General features: G+C 34.7%; 1 protein-coding gene across 4 annotated transcripts in view; it reads right to left on the bottom strand.

Moving 5' to 3' along the window:
• The window catches only part of LOC150100243 (tyrosine-protein kinase Btk-like), a 152945-nt gene that overhangs the window by 122751 nt on the left and 17712 nt on the right, over positions 1 to 12482 (bottom strand). For all 4 annotated transcript variants that reach the window (XM_090402576.1, XM_090402573.1, XM_090402574.1 and 1 more), the window contains exon 3: positions 6493 to 6588. In XM_090402576.1, the coding sequence (XP_090258702.1) occupies positions 6493 to 6588 (96 nt within the window). The remainder of the gene's footprint in view (positions 1 to 6492; positions 6589 to 12482) is intronic.

The raw sequence follows: 12482 nt of genomic DNA, 5'->3' as shown, positions 1-12482 counted from the left end.
GTGGTGATGAAGATTTTAGAGAAGTTAGTAAAAACTTTCATATAGAAATAGGTTGAACAGACAAGCTATTCTTTTCAAGGAACATCACAGGTTTACTAAAGGGAGGTAGGTCATGTCTGGGTAATTTCCTCATATTTTATAATAATGTTACAGCTGAGCCAGATAAAGGGAATGAATCCACTATGATACCATCAGACTTTGCTAAGGCATTTAACAGGATACACGAAAGGCTGTTGTATAAATTGGATGATGTGGAATTAGAATATAAGCTGTTGACTTGAATAAGTGGATGGCTGAGAGTCAGATATCAGAAAAAAAGTACATCGGCAGAGGGAGGGGGGAGATTTAAGCTGACCAATTGTGTTACTCCCAGGATTAGTCCTTGGACCATTATTGTTCAATCCATACATTAATGATATTAGGAAGGACCTGAAAGGAAATGTTCAATTGTTTGCTGATGATGCAAAGGCAAGGCAATAGGGATATGTAGCACTTTCAAAATGACTTGACTGGTTAGAACTCTGAGTGATTGATAATGACTGACAGTTCAATGTTAGCAAGTGCAAAGTTATGCACTTTGGCATGATGAGACTTCCAATGGCATATTTTACTGGTGAGATTATGCCTGGATATGAATTTAAAGTTCAAAGGTCATAACAAAATTTGCAAGTACAGCTCTGAGGATAACTACAATGCTGAAATGAACATTGACATGTAAGGATAAGGAAGCCAGTTTCCTCTTTACAAGGTCTTGATATGACTGTGCCTGGAGGACTTTGTGCAGATTTTGTCTCCTAGGTTCTGAGGAGATGAAGAAGCTATGGAAAGAGTACAGAGAAAAAGTTACAAAAATGAGATGAGGATTATGGAAGGTAGATTATGAGAACAGATAGATAGTGGGTGGACTGTAGACTGGCAAACAGGAGAAAGAGGCGATATGATAGAGGTATATAAACTTCTGAAAAGGTGTCATAAGACATCGGCTGATGAAATTTTTAGTTATATGAAAGATGGGAAGCATGAAAGTTAAGCCTGTGTGTGTGTGTGGTTAAGAAAGGGATGACAGCTAGAATTTTCTCTCACAGAGCAGTGAGTGAAATAGCTTGCCTATTGAAATGATAAGTGCATCAAGTGCAAATGATTTTAAGAGACGGTATGGGTGATATATAGCTTCATTGAAGAAGTCAACTTCCTGGAGATTTCTGATGATGATAATTTTAAATAATTTTGCAAATAAAATGGAATTATAAGCACTTATCATACAGTCTTGAACCTAGAACTATTTTATCAAAACACTACCATTGCATATTTCTTAAGCATCCTCTATAAAATCCCTTTAGTAACTCATGTTTCTATCATATTCACGCTTCTGTAACCCAAAACAGCAATTGCATTTTGAGCAATCACCTATGAATCTCTTCAACTATTTTCCCATCCAAAAAAAAACTCAAATGACCAAATTTGTGTACAACAATTTAGATGTGTTGTATCAGTCTTATAAAGAGGAATAAGAAGAGACTTTTTTTTTTTTCTGTACTTGTCAGTGTGATTTTTTAAAATCCAATTGAACCTTTGGCCCAGGAGCTGTTCTGCCCACTTCTGCAATGTCTTCTGAACTTTTTTTTTTTATCTCTATGAATTCAGGAATAATAATGGACAGAAAAACTTTGTCCACCATTATCAAAAACTTCACCGAAACCTTACTCCAAATCTTTTCAAGTGCAATCCATCAAAAGCATTTAATTCCTTTCATCCATCAAATTCACTCCAAACATTTAAAAACATGATACTATTCTTCCTACACAAATGCTCGTTTGCAATGATCATTCTCAATTCACATTTAAATTCAATCAATGACAGGGTTAGTTTAAGCACGATTCACTCTTGCTTGTCCTTTTTGCCTCTTCCAGCAATTCTTTCACATCTCCTTACATTCAATACTTTTAAATCGTTTATTTAGCTATGCTCGTTAATTCTTATTTTTCCTTTTCTGAAATCTGATCACATCACTAATACAGTATCTTTAAGCTATGCACCAGGAAAGCATGATTTCATCATGAACTCATCGGGTACACAGCCCTAATCATGAAATCACCATGCAATATTGTCTCTTTACAATTTTTGTTTGTACTAATGTACAATTTCTGCAGTACTAATTGTAATTCCATCTCCAAATGCACTAGCTAAAATTTTGTCCTATGAAAGACTTCAAGTAAATACACATGCTATTTCACTCATTAAAGCCACTTACTATTCTCCTAAACTTTTTTCACTTCTTATGTTATCATTCTTCTGACTTCACTGAGTTTCATTTATTTCTATATTTCACCTTTTTTTTTTCCACTGACATTCATCACGCTGCTATTTCCCTTCTGATATTTATGTAACACTTCTGACAGATTGTTTCACTATTTTCACTGATCCCACTATAAATCACTTATTTTTGATAGCAAATCCATTGCTTGCATATGCACACCTTAAATATCAAATTTCATGAAGTTCCATCCAGCCAATGTGGAATTTTAATATCAGTTAAATTTTAATGTCTTACTATATTTTTTCCTTCCTTCTTATCAAACAAACATTTTTGGTATGAAAAATTCTGCCACATTTATGTGAAACCAGTTAAACTTCCATGAGAGGAGACCTTATAAAGGCTCTAACAATGTAGAAAGGATTCAAATCCTGGTTTTTCCAACAGAAAAGGGCAGTACTACTAACAAAATGAGCTGCATGAGCTTTTTAAAGGAATATATACTTTTTAATAATCAATATATTGGTACCACAATGACATCTTTATTAAATAATTTATGTATCTTTTAATCGTAGAACTTCTTTATCATTTGGGTTTTTATGCTGTTGTTGCCCCTTCATACATATACAGTATGGCAGAAAAAAATAAAATAAAAATGGAAAAAACAAGTGCTGAATAACTATATATGTTATGGAATAAATGGGTTTATTGTTTACACATGATGATATATACATCTAGAACTATCAGCGGAATCTTGGATGAATAAAGCATTAACAATGGCAGATTATGTGATAGAACCTATCTTAAGACAGGTTCCATAGCAGATGTGAAGGTTCTCTGTCATCTGGAGAACAAGGGGTCAGGACATCTACTGCATATATCATGTAATTTTATCCCTTAGTTCATCAAGGTTTGAAGGAGAGTCATGGTGGAATACCCATTCCTTCAACATACTCTCCAAACAAAGGCATTAAGTAATGTGACATCAGGGGAACATGAAGGGTACAGGAATTCTGAGAACGTCGAAATGAGCCCAGGGAAGTGTTCTGATAAATAGGTTCTAGAGCCACGTGATGTGCGACAGGTTGCTCTGTCCTGTTAGAATACCTGTGCAAGAAATGGAATGTTTTTTGCACGACACATCCTATGCAAATCCTGGGTGAATGGAACTAACACATTCTTGATGTAGTGTTCACTATTAAAGGTAACACCACCCTCTTCAATGAAGTAGGACACAATTATGCTATAGCAGCAAACCACACACACCATGCGGTGACTTCGCTGTGAAGAGGTTTCTCTTGGACAAATTCAAGTCTCAAGAAACTTGTATGTTCTGTTTACATGACCACTTAGATGGAAATGTGCTTCATCCAAGAACCAGACAGTATGGAGGAAAGACAGATCTTCGTAGACATTGGCCGGCATGCATGCACAGTATTACTGCTGTGCAGCATAATCTGTTGCTGTTAAACACTGACCCACCTGAATGACATATGAAAAGGCACCTAGCTCCTTAAGGATTCTCTGTAGTTATCACCTCGGTATCCCAAGTTTTACCACTTTTCAGCATTGACTGCGTTTTCGAGACTGTAGCACTTGCCCCATCACATGCCTGTGATTCTCATTTGTGTTAACAGTTTGTGGTCTCCCTAAATTCCCTTGCATTGCAGCAGAACACTCCAAGCATGTTGGAAGTCTCGATTAAGGTGATGACACTATTGCTTGGGTGCGCACTTATGGACACGATGAATAAACTGCTCATAAACATGTTGTGGGCTTGAACCATTTGTTATACCAACTCTGTATGAACAAAAATAATGCTCAACAATAAACGGCTTTTCTTCCAATGTCAACATCATTGCTATGGCTAAATGTAATAGCAAAGCTTCTACACATTCTCTTCCATTAATGTTCATGCAGTCGAACAGCATATCTCGCACATGTAAATGAGAGGGAGATGTCAAAGTTCAGTTTTTTTTTTGCATTATACCATATTTATAGATTTTTGTTCCTCCTTTTCCCATTCTGCCATTGCTGTTCAAGTTTCTTAAGAATGGATTCTGCTAGCTTACTGTCATTTCATGTGTTACTTATTTAGCATATTCATTCCTCAGGACAAGCTTAAAATGAGAATTGAAACAGCGAGAAATTATTAATTTATATTTCCCTAAAATGATAGTTTATCTAATAAGTTAACTCATGAGAGCATCTTATATCTGTCTTGTGTGTGTGTGTGTGTGTGTGTGTGTGTGTGTGTGTGTGTGTGTGTGTGTGTGTGTGTGTGTGTGTGTGTGTGTGTGAAAGCACGCGCGCACACACAAGACAGAAAAAAAAATTTATTTTTCTTATAATAAAAAGAAAAATATTTTATTTAGTCACAGAGCCTGATTCTTGACTTGCATCATGTTTATACTGCATATTCAAAAACAAATTACTGTGCCTACTACTACTACTATTGGGCAAACAGTGGCAAGTCAATTACTGGAGCAACTTCAAGAGAATTGAAGATAGACACTATCAACACATGATGTATCAATGGAAAAGTGATAAAGCTAACAGAAGAATTGCAAAAACACCATGCTGACATAACTGTTGACACATAAAATCTCTCTAAATAATAAAGCAATTTTTTTTCAGCCAATGGTCATCACCGAAAGAAGAACTGATAATAGTATTCATCACGAAACACAAAAATAAACTTCTTAAATGCATGGAAAAATGGAGTAAGTTTATATAGCACAAGAGAAATTGCCCAAAACACTAAACTAGCAGTATACAAGAAGACAATATCCAAACCAATTTTACTTTATAAATGGAGAACTGGGTTAGAAATTATATAGCTGATCAAAGACTAGACACCACAGTTATGAGACCATAGTTCTCAGAAAAATCAGAGGAGTGAACAGATGACATCAATGGCAGAATCATATGAAAAAATAAAGATATTAAGAAGGAACCTAACATTGTTAGCATTCTAGAATATGTGAGTAGAGGTAATCCAAGTGGTATGTGAGTCAATTAAACAGAATGGGAAAGTTATCAAAACAGATTTCATGCCAAAATAAAGACCGAGAGACCTAGGCAGACTGAATGCTCACAAACATGTGAGCATCAGTTTTTTGCAGAAGACTGCAAAAAAATAAGATCAGACAATATTAGTCTTCACAAGTGAGAGACTAATTTAAAGGAAAATTGTTGATAGGAGATTGATAATAATGTAAACTTCATTATGCAGTACTATTCTGGTTTCTTTATACATCCCTTGAAGATGTACAATCAGAAATTTGATGATGATGAAAGTAGAAAACATTTGGAAAGTATGACTCATATAGCCTGTGGCTGCATTAAAGATGCCATCGTAAACAAATTCCTTGAGTCACCAGAGAAGGCAGCTGCCAGAAGAAAAAAGAAAACTGATTCTTATTGGAGACTTAAAGAAGAGCAGGATATTAATCACAAATGTATGGAAGTGTTATGAAAAAATTTAGAGAAAGACAAGGATAATAATAATGCTGCATATCTGCTGGATTTCTGCTCAGGACATTAACTAGGTGACCACTAAAATCACATTCCAGCACAGTGTGCATAAATTCACATGGAGAGAACATACAAGACCTCACTAGTGAAAGGTTTTTAGTATTCATGGATGAGTAGGAGTTAGATAATCTGGAAACTCTGCTCTAGAGACCATGCATGGAACTTTTTCAAGCCACTTCCGGCATGAATAAGCAACATGGTGCTTTTACACTGAGGAATAAAAATCATCTAAAGACATTCATAAACATCCATGCCATAGTGTAATTTGAACCAACAGCCTTTAAGTGGTAGAGGCTGTCTACTCAATCAACCAGGCCAACATCAACTTATCTATAAAGCAAGAAGAATGCCAAACTTCTGCACAAGTAAGAGAAAGGAAAGGCAAAGATTTCAAAATGTTTCAGTTGTCACACCTGCAAGCCTATAAAAACATGCTTAGCAGTACATTTACTCATGCTCAATATTTTAATAAAAGCATACGGTGTGTCACAAATCAAATGTGTTTAAAACTAATTTATAAATTAAAATGAACAGGCATTAACTCTAAGCATGCCATAATAAGAAAATCTTCCTTTATTTTCAAATGGAAACAAAAGCTAACAATAGGTTTAATGCAAACATATAATAATCATTCTTCTAAAAATCAGAATTTATAAGCTTATTTATAAATTCATAAATTGTTTATTTAGAAATTATCATACCTGAAATGCATTTTTCTTATCCAATGCATCATCACTAAGATACTCGACAAATCTCACAGTTCTTAGATCAATACGACCTTTCACTTTACCTCTTTTCTATTAAAGAAAAATGCAAATAACATGCAGTATTCATATTATTGGCTTAAAAATTAAAATTAACACATTAAACGATTTTAAAACCGGTTTTGCAATGAATTGCTATTTCAAAGTAATCAATGAATTGGCATTTCATATGAAGAATAGAAATGTTTCTTCTAGATTCAATAATATATATGTTAGTCACAAAAAAGAAAAAATTAATACATTTAATTTAGTGACATCAGACATGGCCAGTTGAAGATTCTCTTCAACTTTCACTTTAGCTTTTCATCCTTGTCCTAATATACTACCTTAATTTCTGAAATCAGAAAGGATATACTAAATACTGAACCAACTGCATTGAAAAATTAATTTGCAGGTTGGTTAATTGAGTTTATGATTAACAGTATGTATAGTTACATAGTGCTATTCCAGAACTTAAATGGATTAGCATGACAGAAGTCATTAGTAATTTTACTCCAGTCTCATTACACCAGCTGAGGTTAGATTAGCCATAAGTGAATTAAAACTTCATAAATCATGTGGATATGATGCGATTACTACAGAAATGCTAAAAGGAGTAGAAAGAGTATAGTGTGTGTGTGTGTGTGTGTGTAGGGAGACTGAGTTTCTGAATGTTTTCTATCAAAGGGAGAAAGTTCCCAGAAACTTCACTAGAACGTGAAGTTTCTGGGAACTTTTATAATAGTGCCCATTTTTAAGAAGGAGGAGATTGCACAGTGAGAATTATGGAAGAATCAGCTTAATGTGTATTCCAAGAAGGTCCTCTGCATTAATTATATTCAACAGAATAAAGGACTTGGTTGGCAAGCAACTTAGAAATGAGCAAGGTGGATTCAGAAAGGGAAAAAGTTGTACAGACCAAATATTTACACTGAAACAGATCCTTAAGAAATGGTTAGAATTTCAGAAACCTGTGATGTTTTGTTGATTTTAAAAAGGCTTTTGATTTGGTTGATAGACAAAATTTATTGAAGATCAAATGCTTATAGAATACCTGACAATGAGACTTTAAATTTTAGCATTATGACTGCTTTATATGATAACAGTGAAGAAGGCTTGTGCTAAAAATAATGCATATAGTGAATGATTTAAAATAACTTGTATAAAATAGGTGTGTGTGTCCTGTCACCTTTTCCATTTAGTGTTGTAATTGATTTTGTGATGAACAAGACTGCAAGGGAAAAATTGGGGATTAAAATGGTCTAAGAACATTAGAACATCTGATCAGGATTAGTGATGATTTTGCCTTATTCACAAAGAATGTGGGAGAAATGATCTCCTTTACTTCTGTAACTGATGATGCTGGAAGCGAACTAAGATTATCAATATGGAGGAACAAAAGGTAATGAACACAGGCGATGAGTCCTGTCTTTCTTAAAGGATGTCTGTATTATAAAGCACTTTTCTCATTTCATAATTATCTTGGTAGCTGTGTCACTTCACCAATTACGATATTGGCAAAGTGATGAAGGATAGAAGATTAGGGATAGCCTTTGGAGTATTCAAAAAAAATTATGAAAAACATTTCGAAAGACAGTAGAATGTCAGTAAATACAAAACTTAAAATCGACAATAGTCTGGTTCTCTCTGTTTATGGAGCTGAGACAGATATTGTGTAAGAGTGATAATCAAAGACCTGATGTTTTTGATTTGGGAGTAAAATGATTTGACTTTGTGAATAATGATGAGAGATGTCAGAAGAGTGGTCAGCCACCTCTTATCACTATCTTATGTAAAAAAAAAAAAAAATACAATGGCTCAGCAGGTTGTCAGAATGCAGGACATTTGGTTGGTCAACAAGATTATGTTGAGTGATCCAGAAAGTGTTAGAAAAAGAAATGGGGCCCAAATGAGATAGACTGACAATATCAGAGAATACTGAAATAATTAGCATTCAGTGGCATGAAACAGCAGCGTATGCTCAGGACAGACACACTGGAGTAGGAAACTATTCAATCAAGTCAGGCTTCTGTTACTGTTGGTTGCTTAAGAAATTTTTATGTGTGTATGTATGTATATGAGGTCTATGTAGCCCTGTGGAAATGGCAATGGCATTTGTATCCATAGTACTTGGCTGCCCAAAGGACTGTTCTAAGTTCATTTTTGGTGATGGATAAAAATTTTTTCTAAACCGTGGACAAGTTTCTTAGTTAGCAAGTAGGTTTTTTCCTCCTCAAAAGTCAGGTTTTTAATCCCACATCTCAATAAAACCTACTAGAATTCTATTTCAGACAATAGTATATTACTGTTTGGGACTACAAGATGGTGGCAGTTGTCTGCCAAACTACTTTTCCAGATGTCAATTAAAATCAACTGATAGCCTTGAGACAGCTATCTATGATTGGCTTCCCCAAGTTTCCAAAAAGTTAGAGCTAAACAACCTCAATTACTTACTCCTTTGGGGGGAATAAAATGTGTTAGCAGATTTTTTTAAAATCTAGATATTTATATTTTTATATAACTCCCACCCATGAAAAGTTGTAAACCTAAATACTTAGGTTTACAACTTTTCATGGGTGGGAGTTATATAAAAATATAAATATCTAGATTATGATTAGGGCAAGATTTTTTTTTACTATTTTTATTAATTTTTATGCACTGCTTGTATTGTTATTTATATTTTGCATAATCGAAATTTACAACTTTTCAAGCCTCTAAGTGGTGGTCTCTCTGATTGATGAAATTTATCTCTCTCCTAGATAAAAACATTCCTGCCCATGGTACTATTTTAACCCACTAAAAATGGTCTACGTCATAGGTGGCCAACAGCAGACCCACAGACCGCATGCTGCCCATAACGCGATTTTGTGCAGCCCGTAGAGCAGGATAAAAACTATATTAAATTATATGTATCAATTTAGCTATTAGTTTTCACTGCACATTTTCTGATTGATATACTAGTTATATTCATTATTTCTGATGATGGAAACAATTTATATTCTCAATACGGAATGACCATCTTCAGAATTTGTTACGAATATCGTCATCATTGAAAATCGACTTTGATGAACTTGTTGCCGCATATGAATGCCCACAGTGTTCTCATTAAGTTGTGTTACATGTAAAAAAATAGAAATATGTAATTAAATTTAATTTAACAAGTTATATTTAAATCAATCAAGTATTTTATATTGTTCTCCCAGTAGTAAAATGATTTAACAAATATAGTAATTCAATACTATATTTGTATTGAATTACTATATTTGTTAAATCATTGGGTGTTTAATGGTCAAAGCTGTATAACTGAGAGGAGACCTCCACATAACCTTTAAAGGAATGCAGAGAACCGACCAGGGCTTCTGACCTAATGTCCAGTCCTCACCTTCTCGCAGTGCACCCTATTGAGTATCTGCATTGATACTGAACGAATGAGGATGGGCTGGCAATTTGGGATTTAGCTGACCAAATTGTATTCATATTGGCTAAACCAAAATAAAAAATGATGGTACAACATGACAAAATTTCATGCCAGCTGGGTTGTCGCCTGGTTAAACAAAGCCCCCCCTGTTGTTTTCGCCAGGGAACCAGGGTGAACAGCAAAAAGTCAGCTACTGGAACAAATTTGAAAACACACCCCAACTCAACATCACCAGAGTTAAAGATCGGTACTATCAACATAAGAAGCCAGAATCGCAAAGAAATGGAGCTAGCTGAGGAATTAGATAAGCACCAGATCGACATAATAGGGGTGACTGAAACAAAAAAGACAAAAACTGGTAAGATCTTTCTGATCAATAAATACAAAATGTTATATTCAGGCAATGACAATCAAGGAAAAGAAGGAGTAGCCATAGTATTCAACACAAAATATGAGGCTAATCTTCTTGAATAGCAGTCAGTCTCAAGTAGAGTAATGTGGGCAAATATCAGAATGGGGAACTGGACAATGAGACTTATTTGTGCCTATAGTCCCACAGAAGGTTCTACTAAGGTAGAAGTGGAGGAATTTTTTGAAGCTTTAGAAAAAGCAAGTGACACAATGAAAGAGGAAAAGTTGGTCCCTGTTGGGAATCTAAATAGCAGAGTAGGAAATGATTGTGAGACATACAAAAATATTTTGGGAAAATTTGGAGAAAAGAGCAAAGCTAATAATAATGGCAAATATCTGCTCAGGACATGGACTGGTTATTACTAACACCATGTTCCAACATAAAAATGTGCAAAAATTCACATGGAGAGAAGAGGCAAGGAATAAGAAAAGTTTCATTGACTATGTTATTGTTGATAGTAATGTTTTCTCCATTTGAAATTTGAAAAGAGGATTTGAAATTAGAAGTGATCACTAGTTAGTCTTGAGCAGGATAAAATTGAATTTCATATTCAAAAGAATAACATGTAAAAAAGTTTTAAAGCGAATAAAAGTTGAGCAGCTCTCAGATGTGAACTGTAGACTAAAATACACAAAGATTATTGAAGAAAAAATGAAGGGGTTTGAGAACAGCAACCAAACCTTGGAGATTCAATGGCAAGCCTTGAAGAAAGCCCTGATTGATTCAGCTAGAGAGGCATGTGGTGAAGTTGTCTGCAAGGATAGAAAAATTAGAACTCCATGGTGGACACAAGAAGTTAAAGAGGCAGCAAAAGAAAAGAAGAAAGCATATCAAAAGTTCCTGGCAAATAAATCAGCTTGTGCTCTTAGAGAATACAGAGACAAATGCAAGAATGCTAAATAATGTGTAAAACTAACTAAACAAAAGTTATGGGAGGACTTTGGCAAGAATATAGAATATAAATATCAAGAAGGTGGCAAAATATTCTGGAGGTTGTTGAAGAAGCTTAGGAATGGATGAAAGAGTGCTGTAAAAGGAGTGAGAGATGATAAAGGTGACATGAAAGCAGAAGAAAAAGATACCCTTGAAGTATGGAGTAATTATTTTGAAAAACTGCTAAATGAAACGAGCAGTGATGATAGCACAGTGGTAAAAAACACTGACCAGGCATGCAGTCAGGAATACATATCCATACTTGAAGTAGAAAAAGCCATCAAAGGCTTAAAATGTGGAAAGGCAGCAGGAGTAGATGATATTCGACCAGAAATACTGAAGTATGGTGGTATAAAGTCTTACAGTGGCTGCACTGCATAGTTTAGAAAGCCTGGACAGAGGGATGAATTCCTGATGATTGGAGTAGAGCTCTAATAGTACCCATATATAAAAAGGGAAATAAAACTGAATGTGAGAATTAAAGAGGTATTTCCCTACTAAGTGTTCCTGGCAAGATCTATGCAAGTATACTTGAGAAACGATTTAGAAGAATTGTGGGAGAAAAGCTGGGTAAAGAACAAGCTGGATTCAGGCCAAATAGAGGCTGTCAGGATCAGATCTTCACTTTATGTCAAATAGAATAGAAAGAATGGGAATATAACAAAGATCTGTATTTAAGTTTTGTCGATTTGGAAAAGGCATATGACAAGGTGCCAAGAGAGAAGCTATTCAATAGGCTACAGTTATATGGTGTCAGTGGGGCATTATATCAAGCAATACTTAGTCTTTGAGTTGTAAGTCAGCAATTAGAATTGAAGGAAGTACAGGTAGATGGTTTAATGTTAAATCTGGTGTGAGACAAGGATGTACATTATCTCCTCTGTTATTCATTATCTATATGGATCACATGTGAAGGAAAGTGGTATTAAAAATGATATCAAAATTGGAGATGTTAATGTCAGCTCTTTGCTTTATGCAGATGATGTTATACTTCTAAATAAATCTGCTACAAGTCTGCAAGATTCTCTGACTAAATTGAATAACTGTTGTAATGGATATGGTATGAAGGTCAGCAATAAAAAGACAAAGACAATGAAAATAGGCAGAATTGCTGAAAATGTCAACTGCTTTGTGAACGGAGAACTTGTGGAACAAGTAAAACATTTCACCTACTTAGGCACAATT

Source organism: Typopeltis vanoorti, chromosome 13 (genome assembly GCF_054136105.1).
Source record: "Typopeltis vanoorti isolate ZY-2024b chromosome 13, IOZ_Tvanoo_1.0, whole genome shotgun sequence".
In the NCBI taxonomy this organism is placed as follows: Eukaryota; Metazoa; Arthropoda; class Arachnida; order Uropygi; family Thelyphonidae; genus Typopeltis; species Typopeltis vanoorti.
The sequence above is the reverse complement of the archived record's forward strand: the minus strand, read 5'-3'. Positions and strand labels throughout refer to the sequence as shown.